The sequence below is a fragment of the Cherax quadricarinatus genome, chromosome 23, assembly GCF_038502225.1.
Source record: "Cherax quadricarinatus isolate ZL_2023a chromosome 23, ASM3850222v1, whole genome shotgun sequence".
NCBI lineage: Eukaryota > Metazoa > Arthropoda > Malacostraca > Decapoda > Parastacidae > Cherax > Cherax quadricarinatus.
Window position 1 is genome coordinate 4400608 of NC_091314.1, and position 26053 is coordinate 4426660.

The window sequence follows — 26053 nt, forward strand, 5'->3', positions numbered from 1 at the left end:
ATGTAATGAGAGAGAGAGAGAGGGGGGGGGGACGAGGACACAGAGGGGAGGTAAGAAAATTACAATAATTGAGAAGCGATAAACCTATAGGCATAATACAGTACTTGAGGAACGAGAGGTAATCAAGTGTTTCAAGGGGAGAGTAGCTCCGACATCCTGGATCAAGAGATCTTCACCAGCATCAAGATACAGCTTACTGAAGGCTACTGAGCAGCAAGTACTCTCAGACGCAAAGATAAAAGACAAACCTCGCCCTTGACATTGACGATCACATTAATGACCCACACCATTAACGGGATCACACGTGTGGCGAGCTTACAACGCCTAGTTTCCACTACTCCATGATATTACCCAAAATCCTCTTCACAGTTCGCTGGAAATTGAGTATTGCCAATGTAATTAACATCGGCCTTTGGTGTCTCTATTTTTTGGTTGTTCTATTGTGCGTTTTAAAAATTTACACCGAGGCTGATTTATCAGTTATTTTAGGGGTATTCAATAAAATACCCTATTTTCTCCACCAAGAAATATACTAAAAGAAAAATTCCCTTTCCGCCACTCAAAAACATCGTAACAAAAGAATCATCGTCCCTTAACTAAAACCAGGCATTATTAAAAAACTTCCCCCTAAAAAAAGGAATTTCCATAACAATAAATCCCCTCCGCCCCCACCAAAAAGCCATTAAAAAGAATGCCCCCAAGACTAACAAACTGCAATATTTACACATACGCAACAAACTCACGTTGATAACATCAAAAATAGGCATAAAACAAACTAGCCTTGAGGCGGACTGCATCAATCTCCTCCGGGAGGCTGGCGCCCTTAGCGTTGACGGCGGTGATAGTGATGAGGTAGTCCTGGCCAGGGGTGAGTCCTCCTACGTGGAACCTTGGAGCGTCCTCCTGCAGGGTGGCCACCAGGGTGTGGGTGGGCGAGGCGTATACCCTTGCAACAAACCTCTGTGGCAGCCCACCGTCACTACCAGGGGTACACCCAACCTCCAGGCTTCCCACTGTCAAGTTCACCAACACGCAGTTCCCAACGGGCTCGGGGGGACCTGATGGTAGTAAGCCGCATTAGTTTGCTATGTTTAAGGTCTATCGATTGCACGAGGACAATTAAAGCAGCATTTCACGTGAATACTAACATCAAAAATTTTGCTCCCTTCTTACACCCTCCCCCCTTCTTCCTGACTTCTCTTCAGGTCTTGTCTTTTTTTTTTCCTCTCTCGCTCAGTGGTGGTTTGACAATGGTCAAGGACGGACTAAAACGTCATGTTTCTTAAGTGAAGTTTTTGTGAAATGTGAACTAAATATAAGCACTGCAATAAATTATCAATGCATAGCCCTAATCTTATTAGATGTTCTATCATATTTTTAAAGTTACTACTATGACCAAGTCACTCATATTAGATAAATCATAATTACAAGGGAAGTAAAACTATTCAAAATTCACAATGCGTAATCCATGTCCATAAAACGTTCCACGTTATCGGTCAGGAGCGTTAGCAAATTAAGACGACCAGGAAAACGAAAAAAAAAGTTACTCAAGTCAAAGGATAGAAGGGAGGTGGGGGATGTTAACCTGCGCACTCCTCGCCACCCCGGTAAGGAAACCCAACAACAAAAAATAAAACTGACACGGAGCCTTTTGGGGTCCCAAGTGACAGTCTAGGCCTTCCTCGTCATAACGTCGACCCTGATGTCAATGCATAACTGAAGCTTAACTGTGATCTCTCTTTCCATATTACATCGTGTTCATCAGATGGTACAAGGTTGGCCTTGCAGGAAGCACAACACTCATTCCCACATCATCATACCTATCAAATAAAAAAAAAAAGTTAACTTACCTGCCTCTACAATGGTGAACTTGCAGGGGTCCGCCTGCGTGCCCACCTCATTGGTAGCCCAACACGACAGAGTCCCATAGTCCCGTCCTGACCTGTGGGAACAGCTCTTTAAGCTAAGTACATTTCGGCTAAACAGCCGACTTTATCAGTCTCTGAGGCATGAGGATGGAGACTCGTGTACAGGCGCCAGAAGTGAGGTGGTAGCAGTTTAAGGCATCATGTGGGCAGTGCCCACTAGTGGAAGTATGCCAAGGCTCAATTATGGAGAGCTAGAGGTTAGCAACAGCGTTGTATAAGATATACTCTCTGTCGCCTGTGTCCCGACCTCCTGTGGCATATCCGTGGTCAATCTTTTGGACCTGACTTGCTTCCATTAGTAGCAGTAGCAACTATGGCACTGACGGAAGCCTCTGTGTAAGTCACTCAACGCTGGTAGACAAAAATACACCACACACAAAGGATGAAATAGACAAACACTGAACACAAATAATTGCTAGCAAATTAATTTTCACTAGTAGGCCCCGTACACAAGTGATAATATATTCAACTGCTACACTTCTCTGGTTCCAGTTTATACAAGTCTCCATCCTTATACCCTTCTGTGCAAATGAATGTTTGCCCTATAAAGATACCAAGGTATTTCACGTGTCTTATTCAATGAGTTGTACTTAGCTCTAGGATCCATACTTAGCCAGACGGATCTAAACTTAGATTCATGAGGATTTTTGTTACTTGCCTAGCATGAGCCAGTAGACCTACTGTAGTGCTCCTCTTATTTTCTTGTGGAGTACATCTACTAATACTAAAAAAATAAAATAAAACTACTACTACTACTAATAATAATGTTTAAGTTAATAAAAATTAAATTAAACAATAAAATCGCGATAATAATAGTTATAATATTAATAATCAACGATACCATACAACAGGCGGGGTTAGAACCCGCTGATCCGGGTTCTAACCCCGCCCGTGGTATGGTTTGTTTGCAATCGTGTCATTACGATTTCGTGAGTCAATCAACGATACAGTAGAGTACCATTTGGTGCATAGCTGTTGGAGTGTAGTTAATTACATAGCAGTTTTCCGAGGAGCTCTGAATGGACCCTTCCCATGAAAGCACGAACTTCTCAATCTACTAATATATAAAGCCAAAGTTTTAGCTCCGAGTAATGGCCAACTTCTTCAACCACCAGAGTAATTCACACGTCTAATTAGCAACATATTGCCAAGACAGGGCCAGGCTAAGATACAGCCAAGACGGGGCTAGGCTAAGATACAACCAAAACGGGGCCAGGCTAAGATACAGCAAAGACTGGGTTAGGTTAAGATACAGCTATGGTAAGATATGTTAGCACTGCAGCTCCAGGGGGCTAGTTCAAATATAGCTGAGCGTTCACATAATAATTTTAAGATTACACAAAGTTGCTAGGCTCCATTACCATTTTTTACAAGATTACATTAAACAGCTAGGCTGCTTTCGATACATAAATTATTGAGTCATAATTTCCCCCCCCCCAAAAAAAAAAAAAAAAAAAACAAAGAAAAAAATATTTCACCATTTCCCTGGGGAAAAGTCTCTTCAGGTGATTCCAGACCAACTGACTTAGATCAAATAAGCATATAAAATAAGGATGCAATACATTTTAATGCTTCATCCCTTCCTCCTCCTCTTAGCCTGGGGTATAATTTACCAACACGAGGCGATTATACTGTTCTTACAATTTAAAGCCTTTACATAGGAGTATTTCTTTAATACTTCCCTCATCTCGAGGCTATAATATACTTAAAGTATATGTCTGGTGTTGTTATTATATTTGAGGGATTATTATTATTATTGATTTAGCTATAACAGTGGCTTATATAATAATGATTTCCAAAAAGCACCAAACGCGCATTAAACATGCTTCTGTCTGTTTATTTAAAACGTACCTTTTCTGTGAATCAGGAAGCTACATTGTCCTGATTATAAAAAAAAAAAAGTTTGTCCAGAGACCCGGTGAAGGACTAGAGCAAGGGTGTTAAAATTCATTCCTTGTTCCTTCCACTCTCCCCCCTTCTCTCTTTCAACCCTCCCTCCCTCTCTCCTCCTCTCTTCTCTCACCTCGGGGTATAATCGAGTACGCTGAGCCCTGGGAGGACGCTGAAGCCTTCTTGCTCAACCTCGACTGTGTCGAGTGTGTTGTTGAAGACCCAGGTGAAGGTGAGGTCATCGTCAGGTTGTGCGTCCACCTTGCAAGAGAGGCGGGTGTTCTCCCCCTCTGCCACCGCAACTGTCTGCGCCTCCTCCACACATACTGGCAAATCTGTCACAAGAGGGACCAGATTACTCAATCAAAGGTTACGAAGTTTTACAATCTAGAGCCCTGGGACCAATAGGTTATTCATATTCAGGACTCTTGCCAATAAAAGGAACGCGAACCCACTCCCCCTCCCCAACACACCCAAATCTCCAAGTGTCCCAGAGATAAGGGGTATGAGCTATGATAAGATTGAAGGAAGTAAACCTGATGACATTAGAGGTCAGGACTAATGAAGATATGATCACAACGAACAAGATACTCAAGAGATACTATTGGGGAAAACAGGGCTAGGCTGTTTATAAGTGGCAGAAAATAGGCATTTCTTCAGTCTCATGAGTGGCCAGGAAGTGGAATACCTTGTGGAACGAAATGAAGGCAGGATCTATACATATATTTAAGACTAGAACTTACGAAGCCAAGAGTGTACCTAGTAACGGCTAGTATACGGGGCAGGGCTAGATGAGACGATACTCGACTTCTGCAACCAAAAATGAGGAGAGTACTTACTCGTTACTTAAAATTAATCCCCTCCCCCCAAAAAAAAGATACCACCAAGCATACAATAAAACATGCTCATCCAGGTTCAAGGTTAGAAGTGTTGGGCATTTGGAGGTCTTCTGCATACTACTGTTTAACGTGTAGTTATTTGAGCTCCTGTCGCCTTCCTGTCAGCTTGAACCAGTCAGGCCATTCTCCTCCGACCTCTCATTATCTAGAAATTTTCGCCCACAGAACTGCCGCTCACTGAAGTTTTGTATTTTTCACACCATTCTCTGTAAACCCTAGAAACTGCTGTGTGAAAATATCAGATCAGCAGTTTTTGATACACTCAAACCTCCCCGTCTGTCACCAACAATCATTCCACGATCAAAGTCACTTAGATCACATTTCTTCCAAATTCTGTTTAGTCTGAATAACAACTGAACCTCTTTACCATATCTACATGCTTTTAGGCACTGATGTGCTGCCATGTAATTGGTTGACGAGATATTTGCATTAAAGAGCAGGTGTACAGACGTACCTATAAAACTGGCCACTGAGTGCATATATGAAACAGTTTTAAGTTATGCAATATTAAAAGTTAAATTATCCAGAAAAGTTTGGGTGAGCTGAGAAAAAATTGGAGAGTTCCAGAAAAAGAGAAATACAAAATGGGAGATGTCGTCTAAGGAGAAGAGAATCTGAAGCGTCTCGAATAAGATAAAAGGAGAAGAGAATCTGAAGCGTCTCGAATAAGATAAGGGTGTCGGGTTTTCTTTAAACATTTGCTAGGAAGTTTAGGATAAATATGATAAGTGTATGAAAGGTGGTTTCTGCCTCGGTGCTACCCAAAGGGGGATTCCACTACCTGCTGGAGGAGGACACTCGTACTTACATCTGATACTAAGGTGGAGTGTGTTGCTGGTGGTGGTAGCCTGGGTGTTGGTGGCGGAGCAGGTGTAGTCACCAGCTGAGGTTCGACGCACCATCTGCAGGACTAAGTTCCTCTCAGATACCAGCACCCCGCCCTTACGGTCGTTGTTCACTCGAACACCCTGCCAAGACAATATATCTGTACATACCTGGAGTCTACCTGGAGGGTATTCCGGGGATCGTATATTCCTTCATCTAAGTCCACATTTGCATCACTAGGTAGCTTCTCTGATTGAAGGTCATCCTTTTCTTTACTTCTTTCACCTTCCTATATCCATCCATCTCCCTCCGCTCCATTCCAATCATTTCTATTTCCTTCCCATCTCTCTTACTTTTTTTCTCTTAATCCCTCGCTCCCTGCTTCTCTTCCCCGGCTCCCCAACACCCTCTTCCTTCTCCTCGGTGACTACTCACATCCTTCCTCCAGATGACCTCCCTGGCTGGAGGGTTGGCTCTGACCTCGCACTCGAAGTAGACGTCTTTGCCCTCGGTGATGGGTAGTGACCCCAGGTTGGCCCCCAGCTCAAGCTTCACCAGCGGCGCGACTGACCTCCCCAGGGAGAGAAAGAGAGAGAGACTAGGTCAGGAGGAGTCACCATGGAAACAAGGTTTGGTCACAAAGGTGTTGAGACTGGAAACAGTTTCCAACGACTTCAGATAACCTCTGTACTGAATCAATAAAACAACTGGCTGGCGAAACGTCTTCGGAATAAATATACCCAGGTGTTCCACATATGTGTCTTGGGTAATACAGCGCCATGGGAAGATTAGGCGTTCAGGCTAGATTCCACTTCTTTGGATCAAGAGCCTCACCGTCCTCGATGCCGGTGTGTGTAAACGATTTCAATGTTGAAAATCTGGCTATAAGATCTGATAATAATAATATCTTAATATCTTTTATTTACTACAAGTACATGTACATGGTATACAGGCCTAGCTGACATCAATGATATACTACTATATAGAAAACCCCTTGTTATGCTGAGCATTTCGGGCAAATTAGGTCAGTGTCCCAGGATGCGACCTACACCAGTCGACTAACACCCAGGTACCCATTTTACTGATGAGGAACACAGACAACAGGTGAAAAGAAACACGCCCAATGTTTCTACTCTGGCTGGGAATCGAACCCAGGCCCTCGCCGTGTGAAGTGAGAGCGTTAGCCACCAGAGCCTACTGTGCACAGTCTGAACATTTAAAAAAAATACCACTGTCCATCTGTACAAATGAATTGTGTTAATCATCTATTATTTTTGACTGTATGCAGTGTGAACATGTTACAAAAAAAAAAAAAAACACTGTCCATCACCTGTACAGCTGAATGCAGTATTAATCAAACGTATGTCTATGTATCGTGAGGGTAAATTTTTCCCAACAATTGCCTCCGTATTAAAAAAATTCCACCACTATTTTTTTGGCCCTTAATCTAAATGTGATATATATTCAGTCAGTTGCTAACACCAACAGCCTAACTACTCAGGCCATCAACTACGAGACGTGGTATGGTAGAGAGAATACAGAGCAGGCCTTGATTTCCGTAACATTTAGCTCAGTTTATAGCTTTTTAAAGGCATCACTAGACAAAGCTTCGCACAAAGCCTCTTTGCCAGGAAGCCTGGTGTTGGACCGCGCCGCGGGGGACATTATCCCAGGAATCACTAACAGGGAGACCTTATGGAACAAGACTAACAAAACAAAAAATGCAATTACTGAAATTACCATAAAAATGAACATTTACTAATTAAAGCTCTACATAGACAGTTGGTTCCTACTTAAACACACACAAACTTGTAGATAACCAACATACAAATCTCTATGTATGTCTGTGTACACGCAGAGATGTAACGTGTGTATATTTATACAGTGGGTGTGTACTATGGGGTGCTTCCAAAGATACAATGTGTGGGATTAGCCTGTAAAAGCCTGCATTACTAGTCACAGTGGTGGCCCATGCTAACATTCCTATAACCTATAGAAATATACTTAGATGGATATGTTAACACAATGGCCTGTGAATTTTAGGAGTTGCCTGCCACGGGTTCGAATCCCACTCGTTCTGTGATGTATTTGTAATTATGTTATTACGATTTCGTGAGTCATGTAACGTTTTATCAGTATACATTGGTCTGCTTACACCCGCAGAGACGCACCCAGAGATACAAAAAAAATGAATATGGAAAGAATGTAAGCCTATGCATACCCAGACGTAATGAGTGGACATGGATTTAAATCTGCGCGCATCCAGAGATACAAAAAAAAAAGGAGTACATGGAAAACAAAATTTGTGTAGATGCATGTGTACCTGGAGAGACGTATCGTGGGAGTAGGAGGAAGAAAAGGCATATATCTGGAGGAAAGGTTAGGCTGGTGATTAATGGTGCACAGGTGAGACGTTCAGGGTTCTTCCCTGGATATATCTGCTTGTTCTCCCCCCTTCTGGGAAGGGGAAGGGGAAGGGGAAGGGGAAGGGGAAGAGAGAGAGAGAGAGAGAGAGAGAGAGAGAGAGAGAGAGAGAGAGAGAGAGAGAGAGAGAGAGAGAGAGAGAGAGAGAGAGAGAGAGAGCGCATACACTGAAAAAACTAAGCCAACAGTAGTAATGACAGAGGGAAGCACAAATAACGGAGATAAAGCACAACACAGAAATAATTAACACACGTCAACAAGCTGGAAAATATTACAAAACAAAGAGGAAATGTTGTTCTTTGCTCAACATTACAGAAAAAAAAAACACAATCACTTCCTAGAAGCTACGGACTCTAAACATTTTTGAACACTAAAAAGAAAAATAAAGAGAGGATATGATAACGACGTACAAAATACCCACGGACACAAGCAATAAGATATGGTTGTAAATTACACGTTCAAACGAGCCACTGGAATATTATAAAGTATTTCTTCAACACAAGAATGGAAAAGAAGTGAGATAAGTCAAGCTATGGCAGGAGAACTGAACGCCTCACAATGCTTCAAAAATAAATATGGCGGGTCTCGGCCACGTCAACAGGTCAAAAGTGGGACCAGGAGCTACAGCTTACTCTCTAAAAAGCTCAAATAAGCACGCACAGGTACAGAACAAGCTTTGTGACGTTTCAATGTGTAGAGCTTTATTAAATCAAAGAATAAAGTTCTACATAGGGCGAAACGTTGGTCACAAACACGCTCTCTCCCCGAGCCATTTTCATTAGTCGCCATTTCGATTCTGTACCCACGCATTTACGAACAGGTAATTAGAGTACAATTATTCCTAGATAAACGTTACCTGGATTAACTTTGGGATTTACAACACAAAAATCATCGTGTTATTGGAGTCAACGGGAATTATGTCACTATTACGAAGGAAAATGAACATGCAACATGCCGGAAACATTGCAATGAATCCTATCAGTTTTGACCACTCGATTATTTGTCCAGTCAGTCATTTAGAGGGGGGAGGGAGTGAAGTCAATTATGGAGGAAGAGTTAACTGGGAAGTCAATCATGGAGGAAGTCACATTAGAAAGGAAGAAGCCAGCCAATCAGGAAAAGTCAGTCAAACTGACCTTCAGATAAAGATCAGTCCCTGGAATAAATTTTTGTAGTTAAAAAAAAAAATACAGGACCAAAATTCAGGGCAAAACAAAAATAAATTTGAAAAAATTACGCTTTTAGACTCGAACCAATGAACTCCGACAATGGAGACAAGTGTATGTAAAAGCGGCTAGACTGCCGGGCCGAACCCAAGTCCAAAAAGGAGTGAAACGTCGTTGTCTCCTTTTTTGACTGGGTTGAAGAGTTCTTCGAGCCATTGTATTGTGCCTTTTATTTTCCATTTTAAGTCATTCTAAATTTAACTCCTGTGCCCTCTATTTTCCATTACGGTTGTTCTGAATTTAACTTTTGCTAGGAAGTGTTCAGTCCGTCAGTCTGGATGATAGAGGATCGTGGTGTGAGTCATCCAGATTGATGGACTGAATTCTTCCAAGGAGTGATCAACTATTACTTCGTCTTCTACCGTCTTCAATAGATTTATCAAGGTTGAGGGACTGATCACCTCAAACTACTAAACGTGTTCCACTGTCTCCAGTATTATTCTCCGTATTGGACTGATAAAAGCGACTGGTTGGCTTTTTTCAGTCCAATAGAGATACAAAGTGTTGTGCATGTGACATTTTCATCTCTAACAGCTTTATCAAGCCCTATTTTACAGTGAAGCGTACAGGATTTACTGGCCACCCGACCAATCAATACAGTGAACGACGTTGAAGATACTCACAGAGAACATGAAGGGTGATGGTGGTGGTGAGGCCTGGGTGGGTGGTAGTGGTGATGTTGGGGTTGTGGGCGGTGCAGGTGAGGGCGGCTAGGTGATCTTCAGCACTTGGCACCACCCTCACCCAGGACGATGTCTGGTCACCCACTTGCCGCCACTGACAAATACACCTAGGTTAGTCTTTTTTTTCCTCCCTCTATCTCTATCCTGTTATTCCTTCACCTGCTCCTATCCATCGTTTATTAAATTACACATACTAGGGGGATTTATTAGGTTTAAAGCCTATGTACTACACGAGAATCAGGAACAATTAAACAAGATACAAATCTGGTTTAAACCGTGTATATAACACTGAAAGTTCCACACCTCACGGTGTACATAACCCTATATAGATGCTATCTGATAAACAAAGAATACGGTGTGAACGAACCTATGACCCCCCTCCCCACACTGAGGTCGTGGATGACATTTAACTCGAGAACTAAGGGAGCTATACTGTCGTAGGGGTTCGATAATGGATTTGGAGTAATAACACACGCAGGATGTGTTGGTAGTGTATATTAAATAAGGGAGCGCCAGAGCCTGACCCGTCCTCTCTATATCCCGTTTTTGGACTGAGGTGACCCAGTGCCCAGAAACACGACATTCAAGATTCAAGGAGCTCGTGATGTCACAAGCAGTGACTCACTAGCGGTCAGTGATTCACTAACGGTTTGTAATGGTTACTAGGTATGAGGCACGTACTACTGATACTGATAACTGATACTACTGAGAGCTCGGCGACGCTAACGTATGGCGTCCCGACATACAGCTAATACAAAATAGAGGCGACAGGCGTACGTCTCTGGGCTGATTCTATACAAAGTACACAGCCGTTGAACATTATAATTATACAAAGGATGTTAGTGTAATGCATTACAAATTACGATAATTCACAAAGCATAGTAATTGATAAAATCTAACCGAGAAATTTGACTAAATTCAGTAAACTAGCAAGTCGTCCCGGTGTCTGGGGTCGTAGGCTTAAGTTCACACTAATGCAACACTATCAAACTGAAGTTTACTCTATCGTGAAATCTAGATTATTAAACGCAAGTTTTTGTTTTTAATATTTGTCATAAAGCAATTTTAATGCAGCTAAGCCCACGTGGGTTACCAGCACACGAGCTGGTGAAGGCTCGATCCTCTGGCTGTTAAACGCTAAATCCTGCTGTTACTCTTGAGGGGTAATATGAAATATTGAAAGGTTCTTGATCCAAGGTATTTGAGTTATCCTACCCTTCATCTGATAAAATCTGTTTAAGTCTTCAGGCGCTGTACAACCCTTACGGATTTAGCGCTTTAATAATAGCAATACTACAACTAATAACAAATAACAATAGCAATACTATTAATAATAATAGCAATAATATTAACACTAATAATAATAATTCAGGACTGAGATTTGTAGTTTATTATTAATTAAAAAGATAATTATTTATTTTTAAGCTGTATATTATCGGATTTGCATTAGAAATTAGAGAAATTTCGCAATATCAGGTATATAAATATAATTTATATAAATTTCTGATAATGTACAGATTTTATTATATAGCATGTAAATTTCCAGGAATTGACCCTGAATTACCTGGTACTATAATGTACATGTCTAATCTGAAGTTTACCTGAAGAGGGTTTCGGGGGTCAACGCCTCCGCGGTCCGGTCTGAGAACAGGCCTTTGAACTTTTTTTTTTTGGACGTGATATACAGAAATATGATTGGAGGTTTGTCGTGTGTGGGGCTGCTGAAACACTGGAGGACGAACTAAACTTACCGGAGGACGACCTAAACTTACCAAAGGACGACCTCAACTTGTCTTCGAACTTGGCCCAACTTAGGGTCGGTCGCGGCAGCATGAGGCGAGAGGGGAAGTCAGGGGGTGCCAGAGAATGTCATGAGAAACAAGGGAAGAGGAGGGGAACCAAGGTGAGACAAGGGAGAGACAAGAGGAAATTATTGTTGGTAAGAGGGGTGCAGGCAAGGCGGCCCTCTCCCCTTCCCCACATAAAAACACTTCATGGTATCAATACGTCTAGCTGCTTGTTAGGGGGAGAGAGAGGTCTTCACGCCTACTGTTTGTGGAGTGGTGGTGGTGTTTTGGCATTCACGACGGGGGGCACTAAACCCATAGGGGTCATACAGGGCCTGTGGGAATGGTAGGCATTCAGGCTTGATTAACGGAATTAGAAACAAAGTTCAATTCCTCAGACCAAGTATCCCTCACCAGCATCAAGGAACCTTTCTTGAGTGGGGGTGTAGTGTGGGTGTGGGTGGTGTTTGTGTGGGCAGCGTTGCCTTCACACCCACCACCTGGTGTGATACTCACGGTGGAGGGGAGGGTGGTGGTGTGGGTGGCGTGGGCAGGTGTGAGGGTCCAGACGAGGGCGGCAGCAGGGTAGCCGCCCACAGCCACACACTCCAGCCTGGTCTGCTGGCCAGCCACCAGCGGTGCCTCTGTCGTCTTGATCTCCACCGTCTGGGGCCATACTGGGGAAGACACAGTGCTATAATATCTCTGGGGAAAGCGCTAAACTCGTAGCGGCTATACAGCGCTTGGAGAATGGAAAAAAACATAAGGTTTCATCCAAGGAAGGAGCAGGTAGCTTGATTATTATAATCATGAGGGAGCGCTAAACCCGTAGGATGATACAGCGCATGTGGGGGGGGGGAGGAAGGTATTCAGGCTCAATTCTGGGAACCGGAGCACAGATCCAATTCCCTATATCATCCAATTCCCTATATCACCATCGTCAATTTACCTCCCTTGAGGGGCAGGTAGCTTGAGCTCCCTGTATCAAGAGCCCTTCGTCAGGAGTTCGTCAGCAACTTCTAGAGACATGATTTATTTTTGCTAGTGATACCCATAATTGGTACACCAGTGATTGTTTAACCACCGAATATGAAGGTAATCACCACTAGAAGCAATGCCACCACCAACACCAGTATCAATACTTTCACCACCAACAGCAGCACAAAACACAGCACATAACCTCACTGCACTGACCCCCACAGCACATCACATCATTACACTGCCCCCACAGAACACCTCACTACACTGCCCCCTACAACACATCACCTCACTACACTGCCCCCCACAGTACATCACCTCACTACACTGCCCGCAACAGCACATCACCTCATTACACTGCCCCCACAGAACACCTCACTACTGCCCCCACAGCACATCACCTCACTATATTGCCACCCACAACACATCACCTCACTACACTGCCCCCACAGCACATCACTACACTGCCTCCACAGCATATCACCTCACTACACTGCCCCCACAGAACACCACTACACTGCCCCCACAGAACACCTCACTACACTGCCCCCACAGGATATCACCTCACTACACTGCCCCCCGCAGCACATCACCTCACTACACTGCCCCCCGCAGCACATCACCTCACTACACTGCCCCCACAGAACACCTCACTACACTGCCCCCACAGAACACCTCACTACACTGCTCCCACAGAACACCTCACTACACTGCCCCCACAGCACAGCACATCACTACACTTCCCCCACAGCACATCACCTCACTACACTGCCCCTACAGCACATCACATCACTACACTGCCCCCACAGCACATCAGCTCACTACACTGACCCCCACAGAACATCACCTCACTACACTGCCCCCACAGCACATCACCTCACTACACTGCCCCCACAGAACACCTCACTACACTGCCCCCACAGAACACCTCACTACACTGCCCTCCACAGCACATCACCTCACTACACTGCCCCCACAGAACACCTCACTACACTGCCCCCACAGCACATCACCTCACTACACTGCCCCCACAGCACATCACCTCACTACACTGCCCCCACAGCACATCACCTCACTACACTGCCCCCACAGAACACCTCACTACACTGCCCTCCACAGCACATCACCTCACTACACTGCCCCCACAGCACATCACCTCACTACACTGCCCCCACAGCACATCACCTCACTACACTGCCCCCCACAGCACATCACCTCACTACACTGCCCTCCACAGCACATCACCTCACTAAACTGCCCTCCACAGCACATCACCTCACTACACTGCCCCCACAGCACATCACCTCACTACACTGCCCCCACAGCACATCACCTCACTACACTGCCCCCACAGCACATCACCTCACTACACTGCCCCCACAGCACATCACCTCACTACACTGCCCCCACAGCACATCACCTCACTACACTGCCCCCACAGCACATCACCTCACTATACTGCCACCCACAACACATCACCTCACTACACTGCCCCCACAGCACATCACTACACTGCCTCCACAGCATATCACCTCACTACACTGCCCCCACAGAACACCTCACTTCACTGCCCCCACAGAACACCTCACTACACTGCCCCCACCGAACACCTCACTACACTGCTCCCACAGAACACCTCATTACACTGCCCCCACAGCACAGCACATCACTACACTTCCCCCACAGCACATCACCTCACTACACTGCCCCCACAGCACATCACCTCACTACACTGCCCCCACAGCACATCACCTCACTACACTGACCCCCATAGAACATCACCTCACTACACTTCCCCCACAGCACATCACCTCACTACACTGCCCCCACAGAACACCTCACTACACTGCCCCCACAGAACACCTCACTACACTGCCCTCCACAGCACATCACCTCACTACACTGCCCCACAGAACACCTCACTACACTGCCCCCACAGCACATCACCTCACTACACTGCCCCCACAGAACACCTCACTACACTGCCCCCACAGCACATCACCTCACTACACTGCCCCCACAGAACACCTCACTAGACTGCCCTCCACAGCACATCACCTCACTACACTGCCCCCACAGCACATCACCTCACTACACTGCCCCCACAGCACATCACCTCACTACACTGCCCTCCACAGCACATCACCTCACTACACTGCCCCCACAGAACACCTCACTACATTGCCCCCACAGAACACCTCACTATACTGCCCCCACAGAACACCTCACTACATTACCCCCACAGCACATCACCTCACTACACTGCCCCCACAGAACACCTCACTACACTGCCCCCACAGAACACCTCACTACACTGCCCCCACAGAACACCTCACTACACTGCCCCCACAGAACACCTCACTACACTGCCCCCACAGCACATCACCTCACTACACTGCCCCCACAGCACATCACCTCACTACACTGCCCCCACAGAACACCTCACTACACTGCCCCCACAGCACATCACCTCACTACACTGCCCCCACAGCACATCACCTCACTACACTGCCCCCACAGCACATCACCTCACTACACTGCCCCCACAGAACACCTCACTACACTGCCCTCCACAGCACATCACCTCACTACACTGCCCCCACAGCACATCACCTCACTACACTGCCCCCACAGCACATCACCTCACTACACTGCCCCCACAGCACATCACCTCACTACACTGCCCCCACAGCACATCACCTCACTACACTGCCCCCACAGCACATCACCTCACTACACTGCCCCCACAGCACATCACCTCACTACACTGCCCCCACAGCACATCACCTCACTACATTGCCCCCACAGAACACCTCACTATACTGCCCCCACAGAACACCTCACTACATTGCCCCCACAGCACATCACCTCACTACACTGCCCCCACAGAACACCTCACTACACTGCCCCCACAGAACACCTCACTACACTGCCCCCACAGAACACCTCACTACACTGCCCCCACAGAACACTTCACTACACTGCCCCCACAGAACACCTCACAACACTGCCCCCACAGAACACCTCACTATACTGCCCCCACAGAACACCTCACAACACTGCCCCCACAGAACACCTCACTACACTGCCCCCACAGAACACCTCACTACACTGCCCCCACAGAACACCTCACTACACTGCCCCCACAGAACACCTCATTACACTGCCCCCACAGAACACCTCACTACACTGCCCCCACAGAACACCTCACTACACTGCCCCCACAGAACACCTCACTACACTGCCCCCACAGAACACCTCACTACACTGCCCCCACAGAACACCTCACAACACTGCCCCCACAGAACACCTCACTACACTGCCCTCCACAGCACATCACCTCACTACACCATTAAATTATTAAAATCAAATCAACAGTAGCATTTAAAAACAGCCATGACCAGTTACCGAAGGGTCCCGGATTAATAAAAAAATTGCATAATTATAACTAAAACAGTATTATACATGACACCAAAATGGCACAAGATATCGTTCACATAAGTTAATTAAGGGAACTAAATTAGTTTACTCCTTGTTCACCTTGGTATTGTCATCACAAGAGTGCACCTACACCCCTCCTGTGTCTACACTTTCAACCTCACTGAAGCTAAATAAACTTAGCTTCAGGTTTAGTGGAATAAACCTATAAATTCCAGAGCAAGCTGTTTTGAAACCCATGATCATCATTAATTATATTAGTCAGGGTGGAGGGGGTAAACCTGGAGGGACCCAAGCAGCGCCTGAGGAATGGGAGGCATCCATGTACGATCCAAGGAAATGGTAGGTCCAGTTTTTTGGATCAAGAGCCACCATCACCAGCATCAAAATGATGAAATTTATGACGAAAAATGACGTTTTCCCGTCTCTCTCTCGCTAACCAACACTCCCCCCCCCCCTGTATAATCCTCCGGGTTTAGCGCTTCCCCTTGATTATAATAATAATAACCAACACTCCATACATCCACAAATAAACTTTACTCACATCAAAAGACGTGACACTGCAAGAATCACCCTCCTCGAGCCTTTGAAAATACACCAGTTGAGAAATACCTCCAGAAAACGACAAATTATACACTGAAAGACAGCGAGCGTCCTTTCCCCGTCATGTCTGACTCACTACTAACCAGTTTACAACCTTCTTCAGACACTTTCTGAACGGGGTTACAAAAACGCTTCAGCAATGCAATTTGACTAATATACCTTTTATTTTTAAAATCTCAGAACTTGCAATGAATGATACTACCTGATTTTATAATCTCATCGCAATTAATTCAGTCTGCTAGGTAGATGGATTGGTGGATTTAAACCCGGATTTGGAGGTGATCAATTTCCAAACCAAATGAACCTGAAAATAGCACCGTCTCAATCAGTAAACTTATATAACCACAAAAATAATGCAAAATAATTTTATATATTGAGCACTCTTCAGCCTCCTTGGTGAACAGTAATAACAACACATGCCACAATATAACACATGCCAAGGCAGCACGGTTCACAGCATGGCACAACACATCACAACACAACGCTGTGCAAACCATCACACTGCAACACAGCACAGCATAACGTCTCGCACCACAATACACCGGAAAAACAGCACAGCACAACACACATCACAGTACACATACCAGCTTAACACTAAGCCCCTACAACACAACATTACAGCGCAACACAAAGCCTCGTACCACAGCACACTACATTACACATCACAGCCTCATACCACAGCACACTACATTACACATCACAGCCTCATACCACAGCACACTACATTACACATCACAGCCTCATACCACAGCACACTACATTACACATCACAGCCTCATACCACAGCACGCTACATTACACATCACAGCCTCATACCACAGCACACTACATTACACATCACAGCCTCATATCACAGCACGACACTACACAAAGTAACCTTCCGCCGCAATACACTTGCGAGTCATTCAAATTTTATTTATATATAAAAGACTAAGAGAAAACTGGTTGCTGGGAAAGTTATAACAGGGTGACACACACTCAAGGATATATCATTACGTTTGTTGGCCAGAGTTTTGTTATTTACTGGCTCCAAACTCGACGAGGGAGAAAGATAGAGATAAGAGAGAGAGTGAGTGAGTAGCTCTTGACACTCTCCACTTAGCTAGCCATGACTGGGTTCACTCTTCATCTCTCCCATACCTTTTCCTAAAACTGTGTACGGAATCTGTCTTCTGCCCTTCTTCATCCAAGTCATTCTGTCGAATGCAGAGCTGATTCTAATACTGGAGACAAGTGTCTTATTTATCAACTGTTGGGCTTGTGTACCATCAATAATACGGTACTCAACTGGCCCAGCAACACCACGATACCTTGCTACAAGGGACGTCTTCTGTAATTCTATTGATAAACAACTGTTTGGGATGACCTACTTCCACTAGTGAGCCCCGCCCTCGTGTGACGCCATCTCCAGTTGCTACACTATAATACAAGTCTGCTTTTATGCGTATGCTTTAGGCTAAGGGACTGAACACCTCAGCATTACCTCTCCACTTCTTCCACTATCTACGGCATTAAAATCACTTCTGTATTTGACCGGAGAAGCCTGCTGTGCAGGCGAAATGTTTCGGCAATTAAGATACCTAAGTGTAGCACATGTGTCTTACTCATTAGGCTGAATGGTCCTGGACCACAGATGTTGATGTGTTCTATAACTGTACCCATTGGCACCTCTGCTTTTCACTGGATGTATTATACATTTCCTCTCGTGTCTCTTACTCTATTAAGTTGCCGACAAGCCAGCTCTTGGACGTGTCAGCTTCTAAACAAGCCAGAGCCTGAATAAGTCAACTTCCAAACTAGCCAGCGCTTACACAAGCCAGTCCCAAGACGAGCCAGTACCAGGCTCATCCTTGGCGTCCCCCGTGAGAGACGTCATTATCACTCCCTCGCTCTGGCTCACTATTCTCCCTCGCTCCTCGTTTCACTCTCATTTTTTTTTTTGAAGAGAATCGTGGGATGTTATTTGGCAAGATGGGAGATTTTATCGCCCGAGGTTGAAGTGCTCTCTCGTGGGTCATTACCAAGATTATAACGTTCCCGGGACTCACCAACAGACAGAGACGGCGAGTCTTTAAAGACACTCCATCCACGGATCATAACACTGCAATGGTGTTCGCATACACATCATTTTAACACACACACACACACACACACACACACACACACACAGTCTTGCTGTTCTGACGCGTTTTCACTAGTTTATCCTCAGCTGACGTATTAATGGAGTGGGTGATGTAAGTTCAGTGGTGGTGGTCTCCTCTATCTCCTTCAATCAGTGCAGCGCTATTCAAAACCCCTCTCCCCCACCCCCTGTATTTTTTTTACTCTCCCACCCTCACAACCACAATCCCTCAATTCAAGGGATGGACCACCACCACTCCCACAATTCAAGGCTTGGGCCACCACTACTACCACGACTACCACAATTAAAGGTTTGGGCCACCACTCCCACAATTCAAGACTTGGGCCATCACTACCACAGTTCAAGGCTTGAGCCACCACCACTATCATAATTCAAGGCTTGGGCCACCACCACTGCCACCACAAAAAACACAATTCAAGGCTTGGGCCACCATCACTAGCACAATTCAAGTCTTGGGCCACCACTACCACAATTCAAGGCTTGAGCCACCACCACCACTCATAATTCAAGACTTGGGCCCCACCACTAGCACAATTCAAGGCTTGGGCCACCACTACCACAATTCAAGGGTTGAGTAAATACCACCACTATCATAATTCACGACTTGGGCCACCACCACTACCACAATTCAAGGCTTGGGCCGCCGTCGCCGCCACCACCACCCTCACAATTCAAGATTTACTGCACCACCTACCTCTCCATAGCACTTAAATTTAAACAAAGGAACATGTTATTGAAGCTGTAATCAGATTCACGATTAACTTCAGCTTGGAAAATGTGCTGTGACTTAGAGATTAGCAGTCTGTGGCACAGCAACGTATGTAAATAAAGTAAGAGAGAAGCACGGCAAGGCTCCCTGTTCTTCGCGCCTCTACTACCCTGGCCAACCCATAAGTCAAATGTGGGTACGTACGTGTGTTAGATGACTGTTGTGGGTAGCATCCAGGGAGGAATGATTGTGTGTGCCGTAAACTTCCATTCCTGCTGGAAGGTTTATTCTTTGTAAGAAATTCCAGTTCTTCTGAGAGTTGTATCTTGTGTAAGAGACTCCTGTCCCGCTGGAAGGTAGATCATGGTAACGAATATGATATTGTGTATATGGACTTCAGTAAGGCTTTTGACAGGGTCCCACATCAGAGACTATTGAGGAAAATTAAAGCACATGGAATAGGAGGAGAAATTTTTTCCTGGATAGAGGCATGGTTGACAGATAGGCAGCAGAGAGTTTGCATAAATGGGGAGAAATCAGAGTGGGGAAGCGTCACGAGCGGTGTTCCACAGGGGTCAGTGTTGGGCCCCCTGCTGTTCACAATCTACATAAACGACATAGATGAGGGCATAAAGAGCGACATCGGCAAGTTTGCCGATGACACCAAAATAGGCCGTCGAATTCATTCTGACGAGGACATTCGAGCACTCCAGGAAGATTTGAATAGACTGATGCAGTGGTCGGAGAAGTGGCAGATGCAGTTTAATATAGACAAATGCAAAGTTCTAAATGTTGGACAGGACAATAACCATGCCACATATAAACTAAATAATGTAGATCTTAATATTACGGATTGCGAAAAAGATTTAGGAGTTCTGGTTAGCAGTAATCTGAAACCAAGACAACAGTGCATAAGTGTTCGCAATAAAGCTAATAGAATCCTTGGCTTCATATCAAGAAGCATAAATAATAGGAGTCCTCAGGTTGTTCTTCAACTCTATACATCCTTGGTTAGGCCTCATTTAGATTATGCTGCACAGTTTTGGTCACCGTATTACAGAATGGATATAAATTCTCTGGAAAATGTACAAAGGAGGATGACAAAGATGATCCCATGTATCAGAAACCTTCCCTATGAGGATAGACTAAGGGCCCTGAAACTGCACTCTCTAGAAAGACGTAGAATTAGGGGGGATATGATTGAGGTTTATAAGTGGAAGACAGGAATAAATAAAGGGGATGTAAATAGTGTGCTGATAATATCTAGCCTAGACAGGACTCGCAGCAATGGTTTTAAGTTGGAAAAATTCAGATTCAGGAGGGATATAGGAAAGTACTGGTTTGGTAATAGAGTTGTGGATGAGTGGAACAAACTCCCAAGTACCGTTATAGAGGCCAGAACGTTGTGTAGCTTTAAAAATAGGTTGGATAAATACATGAGTAGATGTGGGTGGGTGTGAGTTAGACCTGATAGCTTGTGCTAACGGGTCGGTTGCCGTGTTCCTCCCTTGAGTCAATGTGACCTGACCTGACTAGGTTGGGTGCATTGGCTTAAGCCGGTAGGGACTTGGACCTGCCTCGCATGGGCCAGTAGGCCTTCTGCAGTGTTCCTTCGTTCTTATGTTCTTATGTTCTTTTGATGAGTACTGGGGTGGGACAGGTGACTATGTGCTAGGGATGTTCTGCTCTCACCTGGCTACTCTCACTCGGCTAGTCTCACTCGGCTAGTCTCACTCGGCTAGTCTCACTCGGCTAGTCTCACTCGGCTAGTCTCACGTCGACCGTTGTGTAAAAACCTCGCTCCTACACACACATTGTGCAAGACCCTCGCTCCTACACACACACACACACAGAGGAGCAGCAAGAGTGACCCAGTAGCGACCAGTGAAGAGGCGGGGCCAGGAGCTATGGATCGATCCCTGCAACCACAACTAGATGAGTACACACACACACACACAAAACTTTCCAGGTACTGTGACAGGTGTTTACAAGAAAATTAGATTAAGCTTTGGCTTGAAAGTCGCTGGAACATGTACATCTTTCTTTATGCTGCCATCTACACTCAATGTACAAACACTTGGGTCACTAACAACCATCTACACTCAGTGTACAAACACTTGGGTCACTAACAACCATCTACACTCAGTGTACAAACACTTGGGTCACTAACAACCATCTACACTCAGTGTACAAACACTTGGGTCACTAACAACCATCTACACTCAGTGTACAAACACTTGGGTCACTAACAACCATCTTCACTCAGTGTACAAACACTTGGGTCACTAACAACCATCTTCACTCAGTGTACAAACACTTGGGTCACTAACAACCATCTTCACTCAGTGTACAAACACTTGAGTTACTAACAACCATCTTCACTCAGTGTACAAACACTTGGGTCACTAACAACCATCTTCACTCAGTGTACAAACACTTGGGTCACTAACAACCATCTTCACTCAGTGTACAAACACTTGGGTCACTAACAACCATCTACACTCAGTGTACAAACACTTGGGTCACTAACAACCATCTACACTCAGTGTACAAACACTTGGGTCACTAACAACCATCTACACTCAGTGTACAAACACTTGGGTCACTAACAACCATCTACACTCAGTGTACAAACACTTGGGTCACTAACAACCATCTTCACTCAGTGTACAAACACTTGGGTCACTAACAACCATCTTCACTCAGTGTACAAACACTTGGGTCACTAACAACCATCTTCACTCAGTGTACAAACACTTGGGTTACTAACAACCATCTTCACTCAGTGTACAAACACTTGGGTCACTAACAACCATCTTCACTCAGTGTACAAACACTTGGGTCACTAACAACCATCTTCACTCAGTGTACAAACACTTGGGTCACTAGCAACCATCTTCACTCAGTGTACAAACACTTGGGTCACTAACAACCATCTTCACTCAGTGTACAAACACTTGGGTCACTAACAACTATCTTCACTCAGTGTAAAAACACTTGGGTCACTAACAACCATCTTCACTCAGTGTACAAAATCTTGGGTCACTAACAACCATCTTCACTCAGTGTACAAACACTTGGGTCACTAACAACCATCTACACTCAGTGTACAAACACTTGGGTCACTAACAACCATCTTCACTCAGTGTACAAACACTTGGGTCACTAACAACCATCTTCACTCAGTGTACAAACACTTGGGTCACTAACAACCATCTTCACTCAGTGTACAAACACTTGGGTCACTAACAACCATCTACACTCAGTGTACAAACACTTGGGTCACTAACAACCATCTTCACTCAGTGTACAAACACTTGGGTCACTAACAACCATCATCACTCAGTGTACAAACACTTGGGTCACTAACAACCATCTACACTCAGTGTACAAACACTTGGGTCACTAACAACCATCTACACTCAGTGTACAAACACTTGGGTCACTAACAACCATCTACACTCAGTGTACAAACACTTGGGTCACTAACAACCATCTACACTCAGTGTACAAACACTTGGGTCACTAACAACCATCTTCACTCAGTGTACAAACACTTGGGTCACTAACAACCATCTTCACTCAGTGTACAAACACTTGGGTCACTAACAACCATCTTCACTCAGTGTACAAACACTTGGGTTACTAACAACCATCTTCACTCAGTGTACAAACACTTGGGTCACTAACAACCATCTTCACTCAGTGTACAAACACTTGGGTCACTAACAACCATCTTCACTCAGTGTACAAACACTTGGGTCACTAGCAACCATCTTCACTCAGTGTACAAACACTTGGGTCACTAACAACCATCTTCACTCAGTGTACAAACACTTGGGTCACTAACAACTATCTTCACTCAGTGTACAAACACTTGGGTCACTAACAACCATCTTCACTCAGTGTACAAAAACTTGGGTCACTAACAACCATCTTCACTCAGTGTACAAACACTTGGGTCACTAACAACCATCTACACTCAGTGTACAAACACTTGGGTCACTAACAACCATCTTCACTCAGTGTACAAACACTTGGGTCACTAACAACCATCTTCACTCAGTGTACAAACACTTGGGTCACTAACAACCATCTTCACTCAGTGTACAAACACTTGGGTCACTAACAACCATCTACACTCAGTGTACAAACACTTGGGTCACTAACAACCATCTTCACTCAGTGTACAAACACTTGGGTCACTAACAACCATCATCACTCAGTGTACAAACACTTGGGTCACTAACAACCATCTACACTCAGTGTACAAACACTTGGGTCACTAACAACCATCTTCACTCAGTGTACAAACACTTGGGTCACTAACAACCATCTACACTCAGTGTACAAACACTTGGGTCACTAACTACCATCTTCACTCAGTGTACAAACACTTGGGTCACTAACAACCATCTTCACTCAGTGTACAAACACTTGGGTCACTAACAACCATCTTCACTCAGTGTACAAACACTTGGATCACTAACAACCATCTTCACTCAGTGTACAAACACTTGGGTCACTAACAACCATCTACACTCAGTGTACAAACACTTGGGTCACTAACAACCATCTTCACTCAGTGTACAAACACTTGGGTCACTAACAACCAACTTCACTCAGTGTACAAACACTTGGGTCACTAACAACCATCTACACTCAGTGTACAAACACTTGGGTTACTAACAACTATCTTCACTCAGTGTACAAACACTTGGGTCACTAAAAACCATCTACACTCAGTGTACAAACACTTGGGTCACTAACAACCATCTACACTCAGTGTACAAACACTTGGGTCACTAACAACCATCTTCACTCAGTGTACAAACACTTGGGTCACTAACAACCATCTTCACTCAGTGTACAAACACTTGGGTCACTAACAACTATCTTCACTCAGTGTACAAACACTTGGGTCACTAACAACCATCTACACTCAGTGTACAAACACTTGGGTCACTAACAACTATCTTCACTCAGTGTACAAACACTTGGGTCACTAACAACCATCTTCACTCAGTGTACAAACACTTGGGTCACTAACAACTATCTTCACTCAGTGTACAAACACTTGGGTCACTAACAACCATCTACACTCAGTGTACAAACACTTGGGTCACTAACAACTATCTTCACTCAGTGTACAAACACTTGGGTCACTAACAACCATCTTCACTCAGTGTACAAACACTTGGGTCACTAACAACCATCTACACTCAGTGTACAAACACTTGGGTCACTAACAACTATCTTCACTCAGTGTACAAACACTCGCCTCGTTCATTACAGTTGGTTTACAGTGAAATTATTATTTTCACCCAGTGTTATTTTCGTTACATTTTTCACCAGTCTGCCGCTTTCACAGTTTTACCCGAGACGCCTGTGGCATCCTTCACTGTGGCATCCTTCCCTGTGGCATCCTTCCCTGTGGCATCCTTCACTGTGGCATCCTTCCCTGTGGCATCCTTCCCTGTGGCATCCTTCACTGTGGCATCCTTCCCTGTGGCATCCTTCCCTGTGGCATCCTTCCCTGTGGCATCCTTCCCTGTGGCATCCTTCCCTGTGGCATCCTTCACTGTGACATTCTTCCCTGTGGCATCCTTCCCTGTGGCATCCTTCACTGTGGCATCCTTCCCTGTGGCATCCTTCCCTGTGTCATCCTTCCCTGTGGCATCCTTCCCTATGGCATCCTTCCCTATGGCATCCTTCCCTGTGGCATCCTTCCCTGTGGCATCCTTCCCTGTGGCATCCTTCCCTGTGGCATCCTTCACTGTGGCATCCTTCCCTGTGGCATCCTTCCCTGTGGCATCCTTCCCTGTGGCATCCTTCCCTGTGGCATCCTTCCCTGTGGCATCCTTCCCTGTGGCATCCTTCGCTGTGGCATCCTTCCCTGTGGCATCCTTCACTGTGGCATCCTTCCCTGTGGCATCCTTCCCTGTGGCATCCTTCACTGTGGCATCCTTCACTGTGACATCCTTCCCTGTGGCATCCTTCCCTGTGGCACCTTTCTCTGCGGCATCCTTCCCTGCGGCATCCTTCCCTGTGGCATCCTTCCCTGTGGCACCTTTCCCTGTGGCATCCTTCCCTGTGGCATCCTTCCCTGTGGCATCTTTCCCTGTGGCATTCCTCCCTGTGGCACCTTTCCCTGTGGCATCCTTCCCTGTGGCACCTTTCCCTGCGGCATCCTTCCCTGTGACATCCTTCCCTGTGGCATCTTTCCTGTGGCATCCTTTCCTGCGGCATCCTTCCATGTGGCACCTTTCCCTGCGGCATCCTTCCCTCTGGCATCCTTCCCTGTGGCACCTTTCCCTGAGGCATCCTTCCCTGTGGCTTCCTTCTCTGTGGCACCTTTCCTGCGGCATCCTTCCCTGTGGCACGTTTCCCTGCGGCACCTGTTACTTCAATCCCTGCGGCATCTTCTTCCCTCCCCCCGGCACGTTGTATACTGGTACAAATATATTTACCCGCGATATAATTAAGGTTTTTCCTAAGCAGCAGCGTACCAGAATTTACT

The 26053-nt window shown here is 45.3% G+C and overlaps 1 protein-coding gene across 3 annotated transcripts in view; it reads right to left on the reverse strand.

The window, feature by feature from the left end:
* LOC128686141 (protein turtle homolog A) overlaps window positions 1-26053 on the reverse strand; it is a 509174-nt gene that overhangs the window by 24139 nt on the left and 458982 nt on the right. For 2 of the 3 annotated variants that reach the window (XM_070087792.1, XM_070087791.1), the window contains exons 7-13: window positions 12179-12339; window positions 9816-9969; window positions 5978-6108; window positions 5526-5685; window positions 3952-4153; window positions 1851-1942; window positions 781-1058 (exon numbers count right to left, since the gene is read on the reverse strand). In XM_070087792.1, coding sequence (XP_069943893.1) covers window positions 781-1058; window positions 1851-1942; window positions 3952-4153; window positions 5526-5685; window positions 5978-6108; window positions 9816-9969; window positions 12179-12339 — 1178 coding nt within the window. The remainder of the gene's footprint in view (window positions 1-780; window positions 1059-1850; window positions 1943-3951; window positions 4154-5525; window positions 5686-5977; window positions 6109-9815; window positions 9970-12178; window positions 12340-26053) is intronic. The other variant, XM_070087793.1, reaches the window with a different exon arrangement.